At 45.0% G+C, this 19,271-nt stretch overlaps 3 protein-coding genes across 3 annotated transcripts; all 3 read left to right on the top strand.

Annotated features, from left to right (window-relative positions):
* Positions 1-303: 303 nt before the first annotated feature.
* On the top strand, positions 304-3,832 carry LOC138609320 (L-rhamnose-binding lectin CSL2-like). Its single transcript, XM_069681964.1, has 8 exons — positions 304-337; positions 1,088-1,147; positions 2,129-2,179; positions 2,714-2,849; positions 2,946-3,055; positions 3,140-3,184; positions 3,270-3,405; positions 3,651-3,832. Exons 1-8 carry the CDS (start codon positions 304-306, stop codon positions 3,769-3,771), a joined length of 693 nt encoding a protein of 230 aa, XP_069538065.1. The 3' UTR covers positions 3,772-3,832.
* Positions 3,833-10,030: 6,198 nt separating this feature from the next.
* On the top strand, positions 10,031-14,077 carry LOC138608571 (toll-like receptor 13). The gene is made up of 4 exons (XM_069681175.1): positions 10,031-12,296; positions 12,399-12,590; positions 13,051-13,168; positions 13,788-14,077. Exons 1-4 carry the CDS (start codon positions 10,031-10,033, stop codon positions 14,032-14,034), a joined length of 2,823 nt encoding a protein of 940 aa, XP_069537276.1. The 3' UTR covers positions 14,035-14,077.
* A 723-nt stretch (positions 14,078-14,800) lies between these two features.
* LOC138609318 (uncharacterized) lies at positions 14,801-18,477 on the top strand. Its single transcript, XM_069681962.1, has 6 exons — positions 14,801-14,920; positions 15,683-15,828; positions 16,988-17,052; positions 17,960-18,124; positions 18,215-18,319; positions 18,393-18,477. Exons 1-6 carry the CDS (start codon positions 14,801-14,803, stop codon positions 18,431-18,433), a joined length of 642 nt encoding a protein of 213 aa, XP_069538063.1. The 3' UTR covers positions 18,434-18,477.
* Positions 18,478-19,271: the final 794 nt, after the last annotated feature.

Genomic DNA, 19,271 nt, shown 5'->3' with positions numbered 1-19,271 from the left:
TCCGATGATGCGCGAGTGTTGATTCAAGGAAAGAGAAATGAGCTCAAACTTAAACACTGAATCACCTCAGCAGAGTTTGATGGCAGAAATCCTCATGAACATGCTGAAGCCTGTCGAGAGGAAGCAGGATGTGCTGTGTGTTGTTACAACATCCTGAGGGGCTAAAGGCTGAACATGTATACACACCCATTTACATACAGTCCATTACTATTCAAGGTGCTTCCTCAGGTACACACTTTAACATGAGTCAAACAGATGGATATTTATTGTCAGTGTGCATTTTTACTGTCTGTCAGCGTGAGGATGAAACTCGTACGGAGAGTCAACACTGCTTTCTGTAAGTATCGACATTTTTTATGATTTCTATCTTCTGCTGTTTATTTTTAACCACAATCACAGAGAAGGACACATGACACATGCATGCCAGTTTAAAGAGTGCATACAGTTTCAGCATCAGTGGCAGATTGGAACTGAGCTCATTTACTGAAGGAATTATCTAAGTACAAATTAAAGCTCCTTCATGTCTTTAAGTCATGACTGAACATTATCTGAATTCAGTTTGAGTTCATGACCTTTTTTTTGTGATGTGACAACATGATCACCTCATCGTGTTTGAGCTGCTCAGAGAGCTTATCGATCAGTCCATCAACGACTAATGAATCAAATATTTCCCTGATTGCTTCAAAACAACTTGCTGTGTATTATTTATTTTTATTAAGAACATCTATAAAAACAAATACAATAAAATGTCACCTTCAACATTTGGAACAATTGCAAAAATAATGTATTTTATTTGACAGAACGAAAAAGATGAATTGTCAAACTAAGATCATTGCTATGCGTGGGAAACATTTCAGTGTTGATGTGAGTCACAATGACTGTGTGTAAATCAATCACAATCGGTAACACTGTGAGGTCTGCACTCATCCTGAGCGTGACTGTGTGCTGCCCTGCTCAGAGGCACACAGTCACAGTTCACAGCAGTAAATATCAGAGGTTACACAGTTAGTATACCGGCTGTCCCCAAACCGCCTTTTATCGTTGGTTTGATGTAAATGTTAGCTCTTGTGTTTGTGTGTGCTTTCAGGGCTCTCAGTGTTCCTCTGCAGCTCGATGACCACCCAAGGTAAATATCCCACAGCGTCAGGTGAGTCCTGGGGGGTATGCTACGAAGCGAGTTCAACGTACCCAGGGTCTCTTTTCCTGATCTGGCTTCATCAACTCGATAAGTCGACCCAGGGTTCCTCTGAGCGCGCTCACATTAAAGGGGCGTGGCTTGGAGCTAATGACCAATCTAAACAGGGGCGAGTCTGCCGTCAGCTGATCGGCGTATTTTACAAACTCAGAGCAAACTGTGATTTCAGAACGAGATGAAGAAGTTTCACATAATGCAGCCTGACATCACTCAGCTGCAGCTGCTGGATGCAGGACGGACAAACAGCTAAAACACAGACTGTGTGAATGTGCAGATATAATAACATCACTGCTCCATCATCAGAGCACCATTTATTATAACACTCGTGTGTTACATCAGATTAATACGCTGCATAGATGTGTTTTTGTTAGTGTCAGATTCGGACCTTCTTCTCTCAGACGGATCAGACGGACCCACGGAGCAAATATAAAACAAACAGCCTTTAAGCACAGTTTAAAGCAGAATGCTCACTGTCATATCTGATGAGCACAACAGGCTTCAGTGTGTTTATCAGCCTCTGTACGTCAGTAAAGTGCGATGAATATCATTCATCAATATATTTCATAAAATCAGACGATAAACAGGAAGTGTTTTATCGCTCTCTCTCCCTCCTCCCTCTCACCATCGGCTCACAGAGCTCCTGAATCTAGAGACCTGATTGGTCAGTGGGTGGTGTGTAGTTCAGGTTGATCTCTTATCTTAGACGTAACCTGCTCCTGAGCAGGTCAGGTGTTCAGTATACGTTACCATGGTGATCTGCCCCTGTAAGAAGTGAACCACCCCGACGTTACCTCAGTGACACCTGATCCTGCTTCGTAGTGTACCCCCCAGGTGTTTGCTTTTTAACAGACTTCATTTTCTCTTCCCTGTTTTGTCCTTCATTAAATTGAATGCCATGATGTAACCCTGACCTTTGACCTCTGTGGTTTTCAGAAAAGGCGTTGACCTGTGACCTGCAGGACCCCTCGCAGAGGCTCAACTGCTGTACGACACCTTAAAGCATATTTCCAGTGTTAACCACGAGAATTCAGGATGCTTTCAGATTATTGCTTTGTTTGCTAATGTTGCTCGACTGAAGTCGCCCGCGACAGCGAGACCGACAGGTTTACTGACTCACTCAGGTGTCTTTGTGGGCGTTTCCTGTGTTCGCTGGTTCAGTTTGTTGTTTGTCTTTACTGATGTGTTCAGTGTCTTTTTGGTTGTGTTGTTTGTCATTGAAAGTTCTTGTTGCACATGCACGGTTGCTTTGAGTCCTTCAGTCTGGATGTCCGTGCTCTTATTGAAGAGGGAGGCTGGGTTTGCTCGTCTCATCTCAGGGCCCCTGTCCTCATCTTAGTCCGTGACATCAGTTGAAGGAAAAAGAGAAAAGGCAGAAACATCTTCAGTAGCCGTTTTATCCCATTCAGCCTGCGCAGGGCCGGATGAAATGTTCCGATACGTTATTTACTGAAGACGCAGTCCACACCTCCGATCACTCACCTGTCTGTCTCCTCGCTCCTGTGTTTGACGTTCCTTCAGACGACAGTTTAATCGTTGTGCAGAACGTGGCGGTGAGTCACAGAGAGACAGAGGTGTGTGTCGACGGTGATCGACCGGACGATCTGAAGGCCTCGATCTGCTCCCCGACTCCCGTCCTCAACATCGTCAGGAGGAGGTAAAACGAACGAGCTGTAAATGTTTGATCGTGTTTCTTCACGTTTTTAATGTCTGGATATAGTTACCTGTTATGTGTCCCTCCCTGCTCCGCCAGGTGTAACGGTCATCGCAGGTGTTGGGTGCCGATGGATTTGTGTCATGCAGCCAAACCGTGCTTGACCAGGTGTGTCTGGATGGAGACGGCGTACACCTGTGAGGATGGGAGTACGTACCTGTGCAGTGCTGTACGTGTGTGCGATGTGTAGATGTGAGTGTGGGTGTTACAGTGAGTGCTGTCTCTTGTTTCAGGGATCCATCATGTGTGTCAGAAAAAGAAGGCGACTCTTCACTGCGGTGGGTTTGTATCTCCTCTCGATGACGTCGCTCTGCTGAAGCTCGTTCGCCTTATTTCCTGCCGTTTGCTGCTGTGTGTTCTCAGGCTCGCAGGTGATCAAAGTGTTAATGGCTTACTATGGCAGGACCAGTCAGAAGGTGTGTCGGTATCGTGCCCCCCGCCGCCAGCCGCCCAGCACCACCTGCAGACTCCCTGACGCTCTGCAGGTGATGGCCGACAGGTGAGAGCGGTCAGCTGGTGGTTTTTACCAAACACGCTGATCCGGAGGTGGACTGTTTACGCTTCGTGTTTCGCACACATGTCAACAAACCCTGAAATAGAGTGTTAAACAGAAATAAGACAGGAAGTGATGAACGTTACATTTTAAACAGAACAAAGACGTTTCACCTGATTAACTCAGGTGTGTTTTATTATCAGAAGAGATAAAACATGGAAGCATTCACATCTTGTGCTTTCTCTCTACAGATGTGACGGCCGACACGTCTGTTCGGTTCGAGCGTCTAATCAGATCTTCTCCAACCCCTGTCCCGGGACACGAAAATACCTGAAGTACTCCTACACCTGTGTGGATCCTGGTACCTGTTAACCCTCTACATGTCTCTGCAAAACATGATGTCACTTAAAGTGAAGAAGGAGTGCACGTTAACCAGAGCAAACTTGATCATTAAAAAACATTAATTTACACCATTTTAATTATTTGTTTTCATCTGCAGGAAAATCTGAGGACGTAAACTGATCTTCAGTATCAGGACATCGTGTGACGTCTGCAGCAGGTTCCTCCCCGCGTGTTCGCAGGGACTAAAAACCTTTGGAAGAATGTAGTTTGGAGTAAACGTCAGCACAAACAGAGGTGTAAAAACTGTTTTATGTTTTTGTGATTGTAAAGAAAAGCTGGAGACAGTTTATGTTGTCTTTGTCCTGAAATTGTGACGTTGATTAAAAACCATCTGCTGGTTTGAAATGTAAACTTGGTCACTTGCTGATTTAACTGATTTTCACTGAGTTCGTAAATCGTCTGCAGTGTGATGTAGAAAACAAGAAGTGTGTCGAGCCCGCGTGTTAACAAAGCAACAGTATTTTGTAAATCTGATCTTTGCCGGCCACCTTTAAACCTCTCTCACGTCACAGACATGTTTTTAATCTGGGAATAAAATCCAGAGGGTTTCGCTGGTTTCAGTACATTCCCATCACCTACCATGAGCCTGAAGCCGCGTTCCCACTGGTCATAAAACCCGCTAACATCAGCATTTATAAGCGGGAAAGGTGTAGGCCTATAAGTTGGATGTTTGCTTAGTGTTAGCACCCAGTGTTAGCATGCATAACCTCTGTCCTTTGTCCTCTGTCCTTTGTCCTCTGTCCTCTCTGTCCTCTCTGTCCTCTCTGTCCTCTGTCCTCTGTCCTCTGTGTCCTCTCTGTCCTCTGTCCTCTGTCCTCTCTGTCCTCTGTGTCCTCTGTCCTCTATGTCCTCTGTCCTCTCTGTCCTCTCTGTCCTCTGTCCTCTCTGTCCTCTCTGTCCTCTGTCCTCTGTCCTCTGTCCTCTCTGTCCTCTCTGTCCTCTGTCCTCTGTCCTCTCTGTCCTCTCTGTCCTTTGTCCTCTGTCCTCTGTCCTCTCTGTCCTCTCTGTCCTTTGTCCTCTGTCCTCTGTCCTCTCTGTCCTCTCTGTCCTCTCTGTCCTCTGTCCTCTGTCCTCTCTGTCCTCTCTGTCCTTTGTCCTCTGTCCTCTCTGTCCTCTCTGTCCTTTGTCCTCTGTCCTCTGTCCTCTCTGTCCTCTCTGTCCTTTGTCCTCTGTCCTCTCTGTCCTCTCTGTCCTTTGTCCTCTGTCCTCTGTCCTCTCTGTCCTTTGTCCTCTGTCCTCTGTCCTCTGTCCTCTCTGTCCTCTCTGTCCTCTGTCCTCTCTGTCCTTTGTGCTCTGTCCTCTCTGTCCTCTCTGTCCTCTCTGTCCTTTGTCCTCTGTCCTCTGTCCTCTGTCCTCTGTCCTCTCTGCGCTCAGTGAAGGAAGCAGCTGTGGGCCGAGGCGCCGTGGTGTAAATCTACGAGAAGGTTTTTTTCTCCTTCTTCCAGCAAAGTTGTACCTGAGGGATCCGGCTCCATTGATCAGAGATATTTGATCAATTAATCAGCAGCTGCGGGACTGAAGCCCCCGCAGAGCACGTTCGTTATGAATCAGCGAACACTTCCATGCAGCGCTGTCATCATTTGTCTCTACAAGACGTATTGATCGGCCGCCTCATCAATAAATGAAAACCGCTTCAGGGCGTTTGGAGCAAAGTGATGAAACAGACTTTATCAAAGACGCAGATCGTCCTCTGATCCTCGACGCCGTCTGATCTCAGCTCAGCTCGGCCGCGTGAGCAGGAAGCATTAAAATCATTGGATCATTATTATGATCGTTAATATTTTAATCAAAGTAAAGTCACTGTCCAGTCATGGTGGTCATTTTGGAACCAATATATTGGGCCAGGATCGTTTCAGTCTAATCTTTATCCAAAATAATATGTAATTTATTGATCATATTTTTGATCAATTTGAGAGTAACTGAGGTGTTCTGATTTAGTGTACCGAGTGGAAATACTCGGGTTGAGTATCATTTCACGTGTGTAACAGATAAGAAGCAGGAACCGTAGAGCCCGACAGCTCCAACAGGACGGCCGAGAGACACACTGACGGAAGCTGACGGAGACCAGCATTCTGAAAGAAGCCCTTTGGCCTGGTAGCCGTCGCCATCTTGTTTTTCTGGAGAAGACGGTGGAGCAGCAGAGGAGCAAATGTGTGAGCAAATACTAAAAGGTTATGAGCTAATGCTAGTGCTAATGCTAGCTTGGTTAATAAGGTGCATTGGTGATTCACAGCTGCTGTCATTGATCCTCATTTCTCAAATTAAACCAAATGTTGTCAGGAATAAAAAAGTGATCTGCTCGGTGTCTTTAAGGACCACGGAGGAAACAAGACATTTTCTTTGTTTAGTGTCAATCACAGGTAGCCCCGCCCTAAACTCCTCCCCTCTGGTCTGTGTGACTCTCAGTGGGAGCATCAATGACTAAATGAACATCATGCTGTGTTGAAGAAGACTTGAGACTAGAGACTGAGACCATAAAGTCATTAGGAACATGTTTACTGAGGGAATACATCAGGAGAGGAGGAGGAGCATGTTCTCATAGACTTCTATAGGATCAGACTTTGACAGTGCAGCAGAGTCGCCCCCTGCTGGACGTCAGAAAGAATGCCTCACTTTGCTCGGTCAGTTTGTATGAATGATCAGATGAAGACGCAGCATGAAAACACAGAAACACGTTTAAATGATGTTTTAACTTTTATTTCAGCAGCAAAGTCATTAAGAACAAATTCTTATTGACAATGGCGGCAAAGGCAGAGCGTCTGGAGGGAACGGGGACACGGGCAACATGCACTGTGTACCTGCCATGCAGTCTAGCACACTCAAGGTGGCGCCAGAGGACACCAAACTTCATCAGTGTGACCACGAAGTGTAACAAGCAACAGACACATGACAGAGACGAGGATGTGGATGTTTCCAGCTGAAACATGAGGAAAACAAACTGCCCCTTAAAGCAGTGCATTGTGGGAAGTGTGGACATGACAGCAGGACAGTGGAACTCTCTGACCTCCCTCTCCATCCCCCTTATCGTTTTCTTCTCCTTCCTTCTCTCCGTCTCCCTCGCTCCTGATCAGAAACCTGCTCAGGTCTTCTCAGAGTTTCTTCCTCATTAAAATGCTTCGCCCTCAGGCGTCTCCGTCGCTTCACAGGCCTCATGCATTTACACAGGTGTTAGATAAGGTACAACTGACACACACACACACCTACACACACACACACACACACACACACACACACACTAATTCCAAACTAAAGTACATCCAGGCGAGTCAGCACACTCCCTCAGCAGGGCTTTAAAGGAGGTGTTTGAATATTGTATTTGAACTGTGCTTGTGATTCTGTTCTGGTGTTTACAGTCAGCTTCTCAGCTTCACCCTGATTCTACACTTTTATGCTGGATCCACACCGAGACGCAGGAAGCGGCTTTCTGAGGAAGAGCATTTAAAGCGACGTTTTATAGCTTCCAAAGATAACGCACATCACGCCATATTTCACACATTCCCCACCGTCAGACGGCCGCTGATGTTAGCGAGGGGATGGCTGAGTTCGATGTTGTAGCACAGAACGGATCCCTCACGAAGCGCAGTCGTTTTTTTCTGCAAATAAAAAACTTAAATGAGAATGTTTTATTTGGAAGAAGAAGAAATGTTGTTTACAATGAAACTAAAGTTCAGTTTACACAAATATGAACCTTCATTTCTTCTGGAGCTGTTTGTAACAAAGAGCAAAACTGAAATCTTACCTGGATTGTAGTTTCAAATCAGGCGAGGACGACCCACAACTTTACTCTACATCAGTGGAGTAAGGTAAAAAGGAAATGTGCACAGGTCACACACACACACACACACACACACACACAAGTAAACACCTAAAAAGTGTAACATTAATGAGTGTATAAGCACTACAAGTGAATTTGGTTTCTAAATTTACTTTCACCCAAAAATAAAAGTGACTCCAAGCTGCCGAACGTTACCACACCTGACTGATGTCTATGCAAACAGGTGAGATTAAATGTGGAGTTCCACAAGGATCAATGCTTAGACCACTTTTGTTCCTTGTGTAATTGCTTTTGGTGGATTACTTCTTCAATCAATAGAACATGAGTTACCTTTGTTGCTCTTCTGACTCTCTCTCTCTCTTTCTCTCACAGATAATGACCGAACACACCTGTGGAACCAGAAATCAGCTTGTCACAGTGAAGCTGTCCTCGGTGATGTCAGCCATTTTTAATTCAATCTGAGTGTAAATTCTCGTCAGCTCAGCGGTTATGTTTCTTTGTTTTCATTAAGGCTGTGATGTTTTTGGTAACAATAATCAGCTCTCTGTCGTCTCTTTAAAGCTGTTAGCATTATATATAAGACATCATTTTATCCCACATGAGGCAGGAAGGTTGAACTCTGTCACAGCCGGCTGCTTGAATCAGGATTTGGACGAGAAGAAGCCGAATGGGAAAATTAGATGTTTGTTTTTGTGTAGCTGCTGGTTTCAGCTGCGTTCATTTAAAGCCTGTGAATAAATGATGTGGTTTTATTGTTATTATTATTGCTCACCCTACATTAATCCAACAGGAAAATAATCCTATAATCCTAAAGCTTTAAATTAAAGGTGGATTAACCCCCTGATTCCTGGGTGAGTTTCTTTGTGTAGCAGCATTTAATGTCATGAGTTTCGAGTTTAGTTCTGGCTTTGTCTTGTATTTCGGTGTTCAGGTATTATTTCTTGTTTTACATGGTCACTTTGTGCCTTGTCACGAGTTTTCATCCTTTAGTTTATTCTGTGTTCTCGTCAGTAGTTAGTCTTGTTTAGTTCAGTATTTCACGTGTCTCTTTGGTTCGATCATTTCCTGTTTCACTTTGTCACCTTGTCTCTCGTGTTGGTCCACTTCCTGCCTTTGTATTTCCAGCCTGTTTGATTATGTGCCCTGCCCTGATTGTTTTCACCTGCCCCTTGATCGTCTCACCTGTGTCTGATTAGCCTCACCTCCTAAGTTTGTTTAGTCTTTGTGCTCCCCTGTCTCGTTGCCTGTTCATTGACGTCCATCCTGTGTGAGTCTATGTCTTTGACCTTCCTGGTGTGTTTTTGTTCCTCGTGTCTCCTCTGGATTATCTTCGTGCCTTCCCTGATTTCCTCGTAGCTCCTCGTTCTCTTGGATTACCTGTTCCTGGTTTTGTTTGTAAGTTTTTTGCTCTGTCTCTTGATTTTCCTTTTTGTCTTTTGTTGGAGTTTAGATTTTGTTTGTGCACTTTTGCCTTTTATTTAATTAAATCCGTTATCTAAGTCTGCATCTGGGTCCTCACCTTTTTGGTTTAACCGCAAACCCTGACATTTAAAGTGTCCGAGTCCACACGTCCACACGTCCACACGTCCACACGTCTGCTGTCCTTGTGTGAAGCCATAACTTTAGTTTCATTTTTTAAAGTATGAGCTGGCAGAGAGAACAACGACCCGGGACACTTTCTGTAAATAAACGCCGCAGCCTGCTCTCCGCGTTGCTGCCTGTCGTTCTAATTTTGTACTTGATGTGAACATGAAGCACTGAGGCAGCCCCACAGGCCCGCTCCTCGTTTACAGCCCTGCGTCTCACTGCTTGTTGTGAAGGATGTTATCAACCTCTCACTTCCTCAGTTAATGAATGTAGAGGGAAACAGAGCCCTGCGCTCCGCGGTCTAACAGCTCTTTGCCTGATGAAACTGCAGAGGAGTCCGGTGAGTACAGACTTCGGGTCAGATGAGATCTGCTAACATGAACTTTAAACAAAGAATATGTTACTTTAGTTCATTTCACTGGAGTTTTCCCATGTTATGTTTCTTTATGCTTCTTCTGTGTTCATGTAAGAGAGCCTTTTCAGATTCAGACGTTTCCTTGTTTTTCTTTTAATAACGCTCCTTTGAGCTAAAGGAGAAGAGAGTTTGTTTTTGGGTGTCGGAATGACTCAGAGGAACAAAGCGTTTGGAATCGGTCCAGTAGACAGGTCCACTAAAAGTTCTTTATGTTGATTATTATTGGATTATGTTGCAGCCATTGTATCGCGGCTACGGCAGAGGACATCTACTGGACCGATTTAAAAATACCGAACTTCTCCTTTAAGACACAACTGTTTAGATTCATTCATTAAACCAGACAAAGGGAGCTGAACTCAGGGTCTTGGTTTGGTGGTTTAAAGAATGGTCACCCACAGGACATCAGCTGCAAACCCCAAGTGCTGGCTCACAGTTCTGTGGGTTGTATAGAGATGACAGTGCCAACAGTGAGTGAGCCTGTGTTTAACCACATTCTCAACTTTACAGGAAATCAAAGAATGCTGCTCCTGAGGACCACCATGCTACGCTCTCTCGGTTCCCTCTTCTTACTTCTGTCCGCCCTGCTTTATTTTAACCCCTCGTTAGCTTACTCGCTAAGAAACTGCACTGTCCCGTATTCTGACGACGGCGGGGATGTCTCCGTCACATGCACGGGTCGTGACCTCACGTCAGTTCCAGGTGACATCCCTAAAAATGTAAGATCTCTAGATTTAAGCACCAATCGCATTTTAAAGGTGAACAGACACGACTTCAGCAGATTATCAAAGCTGATTTCTTTACAAATGGTGTTGAATTCTGTGTCCCACATTGACGACAGGGCTTTTGAAGACTTGGTCAAATTAAGAGATCTTGATTTACGTTCTAATGCCCTCACAAACCTGACAGACAACATGTTTCAGGGACTGTCCAGCTTACATCGTCTGTCTCTAACCAGTAACCAAATCAAATACATCTCCCCGCTGGCCTTTCAGCCCCTCGTCAGCTTACAGACAGTAGAACTGAGCTACAACGAGCTTAGTCAACTTACTGATATTGTGCCTATTTTACAACTACCAAACTTATACAGTCTACAAGCAGGGATGAACAAGTTCACCTCGTTGGAGTCTGATGAGCTGCCTTTTAACTCGTCCAGCCTCAGACGTCTTTGGTTTAACGTGAATCCACTGAGAAAGTTCAGCATCACAAGAGACGTGTTCCCGTGTCTGGAGTATTTGGATTTGTCCAAATGCAGCCCCGGCTTTGAGTGGGACGTAACCGACGGGGTCTTTCTGAGGAGCTTGAAGAGTTTGTTTTTAAGTGGAACTGAAGTGAGCTTTGAAACGTACAGAACGATACTCCAGAGTGCGCACGCCGTCGAGTACCTCTGGCTGAGTTATGTGAAAGAATGGTTTGATAAAGGTCTGATCAACGTCGCCTGCCAGATGCCAGCTTTAACATATCTGGATCTGACTTTTAACAACATTTACATTTTAAACAACACTCTGCTTCAGGCGTGCTCTAACATCACAAAGCTGGGTTTATCTGGTAATGTCATGAGCGACCTGTCTGAGAAGTCACTGAGACCACTGAATCAGCTGGAACAACTGATGTTAGACCACAACTTTCTGCCCAGAGTGCCGCGTGCCGTCAGAGGCCTCTCCACCCTGTTAGTCCTAAATCTGGCGTCCAATGATATTGGAGAGGTCGGCTGCTCCGACTTTCTACACTTGTCTTCATTATTACAACTGTTCCTCGAGGACAATCGCATTTCGATACTCAGAGGATGTGCTTTGCAAGACTTGAAGGCGTTGACATATCTTAATATTAAAGTAAATCCAATATTTAGAGTGTATGACACCTTCAGAGTCAGTTTGCAGAACCTGTGCATTCTGGACATGAACATGAATAGGTTTAGAGGCTTCAGCAGAGGAGACTTTCAGGGTGCACACTCCCTCCTGACTCTGGATTTAAAATCAGTGTTTGATTGCAGTGTGGAAAACGGGACCTTTGAGGGACTTCGTCGCCTAAAGACACTCGTGCTGTCATCTGACTCTCTCAACAGAGACATGTTCAGAGGAATGCCAAACTTAACATCTCTGACACTGTACCTCCCTGCTTCAGGGAACAGCCTGGGCCATCATATCAACGATGACTCACCTTTCATCTACCTGCCTTTTTTGAGGAGTCTTACAATCTATAACAGCAATCAATGGTTTGTAGTCATCTCAGCAAATCTGCTCAGGGGTCTGCGGTATTTAGAGGACTTTGCAACCGACACATTTTTCACAGAGACGCCACACCCAGACACATTTTCTCACACTCCCTGCCTGACAGATCTTAAGATAACCAGCAGCCATGTCTCATATCTGGAACCGAAACTGTTTGAGCCGATACCAAACCTGCAGTTCCTGGATCTGTCCAAGAACAGGCTCCGGTCCTTAGACTTTCTGACCCGGGCCGGCCTGTCTGCACTCCGCTGGCTGAAGCTGACACACAATGAGGTGACAGCGATCAATGAGACGGTCCTCCAGTCTCTCCCTGCACTAACATACCTGGACCTTTTTGGTAACCCTTTCACTTGTGACTGCCTCAACGTCGACTTCATCCAATGGGTGAAGAACAACAACCAAACTCAGGTTGTCAACGCCTACCAGTACGACTGTTACTTTCCACCAAGTAAGCAGGGAACCAGGCTGTTGGAATTTGATATCCAGTCGTGTAAGACGGACGTAAGCTTCCTGTGCTTCATTGTCAGCACCTGTCTAGTTGTGCTAACTCTCCTCACGTGTTTCATCTACCACTTTCTGATGTGGCAGATAGTCTACGCCTTCTACCTCTTCCTGGCCTTCATTTATGACAGCAGGAAGAGGAAGAAGGGAGCTCCTGACGTCTACGATGCCTTCATCTCCTACAATGTCCACGATGAGGCCTGGGTCTACAGAGAGATGATTCCAGTGCTGGAGGGCGAGCAGGGCTGGAGACTCTGCCTGCACCACAGAGACTTTCAACCTGGTAAACACCTTCTCTGTCTGTCGTCTGTGCGTGCCTGTTCCTCCCTCACTGCTTTCAGTCTCAATCTAACTTACTCTGAGGCATCGACAGAGCACCAGGTACGTCCTTGTTTTCCTCTGTCTTCTTTTCTTCACCTTTATTTCACTTCTCCTCTTTCAGAGCTCGACTAAACGTTCTGTTTATTTTCAGACTGGTTGCTGCTATGAGAGTTTCACTTCCCGTATTTGTTGCAGTGTTTTTATGCTCACTGATGCTTGGTTCAGTAGGTCATCAGTGTCCGATCAATTGATGACCACTCCCATGACATGTGGCAAAGACACACGTTTTAGTGAACTCATGGAGAGGGAGGAGTCGCCGTTAGGACTGCACCTGTCAGTCAAATGTTTGCATTATTTAACGTTATTTTTCTGAGACCACATTGAATCAGTTTTTCTCAAAGGGTCCGAACTGTTGTCTGCAGGCAAACCCATCATAGAGAACATCGTGGATGCCATCTACAGCAGCAGGAAGACCATCTGTGTGATCAGCCAGCGCTACCTGCAGAGCGAGTGGTGCTCCAGAGAGATCCAGATGGCCAGGTGGGGGCGCTGCCTCTCATTACTCTCAGTGAGAGCTCAGTGGTACATGCAGGGGAGGAAAGGGCTGATATCAAGTCCTCTCAGACACACAATCAAGTGTGAAACGTCAGGAATATACGACGACAAGACGAAGCAAACACAGATAAGATTATATAGAAGAAACATGAAAGGAGAAGTCAAAGATGAGCAATAAGATGAAATAAAGAAGAAACTATTTCATTGAGAAAGTGTTCATGTCAGAAGATGCTCTTATTACCTTTTCATGGTAAAACACTGAACAGACGCACACATCTGAGATGTTAAACCTTTAAATACATTTCACTCACAGATCTTCCTCTTATAGCTTCTTGAAGTGTCCGGTTAAAGATATCTGTTGAGCTTCAGCCTTTATTTGAAAGGTCAGCTGAAGGTAGGCAGAGAGTGTGTGTAGGAGAGAGGGGGGGCTGACATGCACCAGAGGATCGGCAGAGCAGGAGTCGAACCTGCGATCAGTACGATGAGGCGCACCTGCTCTACAAACGCCCTCGGAGTATCCTGTTAAGGATGGGGTACTGCCTCTCACAGCAGTAATATAAATGAAAATGAAAACCTAATTGTGCCGTCCTGTGTGTTGTTGCAGCTTCCGTCTGTTTGACGAGCAGAAGGACGTGTTGATCCTGCTGTTCCTGGAGGAGATCCCCGACCAGCAGCTGTCTCCGTACCACCGCATGAGGAAGCTGGTGAGGAGACGCACCTACCTGAGCTGGCCGCAGGCCGGACAACACACGGGGGTGTTCTGGCAGAACATTCGCAGAGCTCTGGAGACGGGGAACGCTCCCACGGACGACACAAACCTACTCACTGCCAGCCTGGCTCCAAAGAACTAATCTGATTACGTTATTGATTCATCTGCAGAATATGTAATCTATTGATCGCTTTGTTTATGATATCAGAAAATAACCAAGTAACTATAGAAATAAAGAGGAGCATGAAACTCCACCTGTTTGCAAATGGATCCACTGTTTAAGCATTTCTTTCCTATGTAACACTGCAGACTGAAACATGAACACATCTTTGATACGGCCGAGAAAATGTTTGAACTTCGACCACGTCCAGTTTCCTTTTGGATTAAACCTTCACTGTTCTCACTGCTCCTGCGTTTATTCTGAATTCTGACCTGAATGCAGAAGAAGACGTGGGCCGGTGATCGATGGCGTGTTGGATACTACAGCAGAAAGGCGGAGGTGAAGCCATGACTCAGCGTTGGTCTCAGCTGGATTGAGGCAGACCTGTGATGAAATGTAAGCTCTGTGTGTTTGAGCATCGTGCACAGCCGAGGACAAGTCAACACGTGTAAATGTTTGATCCACAAATCAAACAGTGTCTTTAGAAAGCCGACAAACACAGCACACCCTGGACTCTCTTTTAAACCCACAACCAGACAGACTTGGAGTTAAATATTGCTTACCCAACTCTGGGCACCAAAATCGTATCCGTTGACCAAAAACGCTTTTATGTAAATAATCAGAAACTTCTGTCACGCTGCCCTGAGCAGCTTCTATAAAGGCTGACGGTTCTGTGACGCTCGGTCATTCAGTTTCCTGCTTCCTGATTTCTTCCAGTGTTACCTTGAAGCTAACCATCTGTAGCATGATGAATCTGTGCTCCAGCAGTCTTTTCCTGGTGGTGGGGTTGTTCCTGAGCAGCTCGGCGATGACACCTGAAGAATGCAAACCCTTAATCACACCTTTGTCCATGGCCGACCCTTCATCGGTAAGCCCTCCTTTGATTCGATTTGATTTCAGGAGTATTCCGGGTGTTGGGAATCTTTTGCCCTTAGTTTGTTCCTCACTCTTTCAGCATTGGCAGTAAAGTTGAGCTCCAGCTAAGCACCGATTTCACTTAAAGATGAATGTGAGGTAATTCTTAATCAGCCCAGACTCTCACAGTGTAGTGTTGACATGTGTGAGGCACAAAGTGGGGCTGAGCAATTCAGATTGATTTAGATTCTCAGATTGATATCAGAATCAGCTTTAGTGGACAGGTATGTGGGCTCGTACAGGGTATGATACACGTCCGTCAGTGTTTTTCTAAATGGGCAACAGACATAAGAGACTTTGAACATCTTACACGTTAAACCTGGGACGTCCCACCCGTCCTTGGAACTGATGAAGCTGCACCATTCTCAAACTCCAAGTACAACTGCGCATTCATAAGATCATGCTCTATGTTAGCTTGACTCTGTATTATAAAGCATCAATTTCAGAAACGACCAGTTATGCTTTGCTAAACAGGCTGAACTCAAAGTTAGAGACAAAACATCGTCTCTGTGCAATAAACAAACTTCTGAAGAGATTTGGTCTGTTTGAAGAAAATACAAAAGTAGACAAAAATGGAGTAAAAGACGAACCACTGGATCAAACACTGTTACAGTCCTGTCCCTCAGTGTTTTGCAAGCATTCAGGTTCGGTATTCAGCGCTGCTTCCATGAGTAACAGATATTTGTGTCTATTTTCCCTTCATGTTTGTGTGCAGATGTTTGGCAGGGTAAACTTCATCATGGGTTACAATGATAACGAAATATTTAACGACATCCTGAAGATAACCCAGAGCTCCTGGATGGACATGTCTCTGTCTTTGTCAAACCCAGATGAAGTTGTTATGGCTCAGGAAAACAGGATGTGAGTATGTAACAGGGCAACAGCAGCACATAAATATTACTTTGTGTAAATCATACTTTTGTAAAATGTGTAGCGCGTATCATCCCTTCATCCACATCAGTTCACCCTTTTATATGTTAGGCCTGTTACCACTATCATGGAGATTTCCATCCTAGCATGGCAAGTACGCACTTTAAAATCCTTTCCTCAAACAAAAGTAGACATAAGCAGCGTACTCACGTTTAGGTCATTCACGCTCTCATGCTACAAAGCTAAGGCTTAAACAGGACACGGTTCAAAGTCAGCATGACAAGAGAAATTCCTTTTTAAAAAACATCATATGGAAATACACTAAAGATTAAGGGCCCAGTCGTCACCCCGCGCACAGCAACCTCAGTCCCACAGTCTAAAGTCTGTCTCTGCTATTCAAAGGGCGCATTATGGGCATACATCGGAGAGTTCACAACATCAGTCTCTGCTGCGTAACTGAATTAGTGTCTGAAGACGTAGACAAGCCCCCCCGTGCCTCTACACACACCTGCTTCACCTCGGGGAGATTCCTGCCCGAGCCGCGCACGGGCCGAAAACTGCAGAGATACCAAGCTCTCCATCTCTGCATCAGAACCTGTCCGATCCTGACGCCGTGTCTGGAGATTTAAATCATTAATGAAGTTACCTGCTGTGCCTCGTTAACGTTCACAGCCGGTCGGGGTCCAGTTTCTATCAGGAGAATGACTGAAATTTGCCATGTAAATAGCAACACGCCTGCCTGTAGGCACACTGAGCTCTTAAAGGTAATGAGAGCTGACACTCTGATTGGTTTGATTCATGTTATGCTGAAAACACGCCTATGAGTAATCCAGGGACTTGAGCCAACCTCTTTGCACCTTGTTCAGACTGTTACGCCCTAAATCTCCTCACGTGCTTTCGACTGTGCGCCTTCCGCTGTCTAAATAGGGCCCTGAGAATACACTAATTAAGGAGGTTAGATTAATACTTTAGTGGACGAGGATGGACTGATGAGGACAGTCGCTAATGTTTAAGCTCTTGTGTTGTTTGTTAATAGCATGCACAACCTTTGTTACACTGACTTTTGAATGTGCCAGTCCTAAATGTGGATTTTCTAACATTCTGTAACCCCCAATGACCTTTATGTACTCGACTTTTCTTTCTTCCCCAGAAATGGAACCTGCATAGTCACAACAGCCAGCGCAACTATTGATGGTGACACTGCAAAAGTGTCATGTAAGTTATCTGATCTGATACTGGAGCTTTTACATGTAAGACAGTTCTTTTAGTCAGCTATCATCGTGATCCATATTCACGTTTGTAGTTACGTGGGTGTTCAGGGTCGATGGAGGGGAAATATAAACAAAAGACTTTCACCCATCAGTCCAGGGCTTCGATTCCCGCGTGTAACCAGAGGTCACCAGTGAATTCTTTACGCTACGTGAACATTCACTACGTCATTTATGTACAAACATTCACATATGTAGCTCCACATGTGTAACTTCCCTCATGTAAGGGTATAAACCTGGAGGACCTGTTGCAGAGCCCACCAGTTCAGATCTAGATCCAGAAATGTATCAAATTAAAAGCTGCAGATTCGTATATGCACCTGGATGCATTATGAAGCAGCTGTGCATGACATTAAACCTTTTTGTGTGCAGACGTTTTGATGGAAACGAAGTCCAGTTAGTATCTGTTGCTACCACGTCCTGTCTGAGGTATCCCAGACATTCAGACCCCTCTTAGGATCGATCGTAGTCATCTGTAAGGTCAAAATTTTAATGTATCAAGTTGATGAAGACATACCTGTAGAAAATGTTAACATGCTAACATGATTAACTAAGATGGTGAACCCAGTAAACAATATTCCTGCTCAACACCAGCATGTTATCATTTATACTTTCAGCCCAACAGAGCTGCTAGCATGCCTGTAGACTCTGAAAGTCCTCTTCTGCAGTTCAGATAAAAATATCCATCTTCATGTGAGTCTAGGAGCTAGCTAAACAGTGTCTGTCTAAGAGCTAGCTAAACAGTGTCCGTCTAAGCGCTAGCTAAACAGTGTCTGTCTAAGCGCTAGCTAAACAGTGTCTGCTTCAGATGAAAGAACTGTTATTTAAATGTTTTTTTTCTTTGTTGTTCTCAGTGGTCAACGTCACCTCCACGTTCCAATCTCTGCCAACCTGCGAGGGCTGTCTGGCGTTGAGCATCAACAGCACCTCAATCAACATCAGCAAGTTACTTCACGTGATGAACCTCAGCAGCACCTCAGTAGGGCCGCAGTTCACCTCTTTCGCCGTTTATCTGATGGGTAGGAAAAACAAGTCAAAGAGACAGTCGCTCCTTTTTTATCTAAAATATTCATTCAATTAAATTTTTGATTTGTTTGTTTGTTTTTCAGCCAACACTTCAACTGTCCAGGACTCAGACCTGGAACATTTCAAGAAGCAGGCGAGCTGTCTCGGTTTCACAGGAGAACCAGGCTTCCACTACGACCCAAAGAATGGTGCGTCACATTTCAGCCTCTGATTAAACAATGAAATGGAGACAAAACTAATTCTTTCTGTTTTTCTCTGCAGGTTTCTGTGAGGAAGGCGAATTTATGAAGATCATAAACTGAAGTTACGACAAACATGACAAATACGACAAACTGAATCTGTGGACGTAAAGAAACAAAAAGTACAACATTAAACACGTGTTTCTAATTCACTTTTACTTTCACAGTCTTTTGGAAAATAAAAAAGACTTTTGTTGTGTAAACGTTTGGTGTAAAGGCCCCGTCAGACAGAACCTGTTTCTGTCATTGCAGAGCGCCTCGCATGTTTCCGCTCTGAGCGCCTCGAGTTGAAAAAACTTAAGTCAAAAACTCAACGTCATGGGCGTTTCTTCTCATTGTCCAATCAGATGAAAGGAGAGGCGGGCCTTCTGTCAGTTTACAATATAACGGTTAGGTTAACGACAGCTAAGGATTCGGTGGTTGCCTTAACAACAGTAGAAAAAAAAGCTGCCCCCAGCTGCTAAAACACGCCTGTCTGATCTGTGGTTCGTCAGCAGACTGAGCTGCTGCAGAGACACTCAGCCGAGAGAGCCGATTAAGATTCTGAAAAACATTTAGGATCCCATTTAATCGATTTATCGGGTAAAGTTTAAAGTGCAAGACAAATCTGCATTAAGGGCCTGTCCAACCCCATTGTGCTACTTAATGGCAGAAAATATGGACGCAAATTAAGGCCAAAGGCACATCAAGAAAACACCTGAGCACAGGCCAGTGGGCTCAGGCATGAAAATGACACCTGGCTTGCTCCGACACCAGCGCTGCTCTGTGGACAGGTGTGTGCGAGTGCTGTCAAAATGATTCCTTCTAAAAAACTCAAAGGTTCGAACAATTCGAATACCGATTTCTGTCCACGCGGGCACACCAGCACAACAAGAAGCAAACTTACGTGCAAAGATATATA

This window comes from Semicossyphus pulcher, unplaced genomic scaffold, assembly GCF_022749685.1.
Source record: "Semicossyphus pulcher isolate SPU_LCO1_2020_fin unplaced genomic scaffold, fSemPul1.0.p SCAF_5, whole genome shotgun sequence".
NCBI lineage: Eukaryota > Metazoa > Chordata > Actinopteri > Labriformes > Labridae > Semicossyphus > Semicossyphus pulcher.
This window is presented reverse-complemented; position numbering and strand designations above follow the sequence as displayed.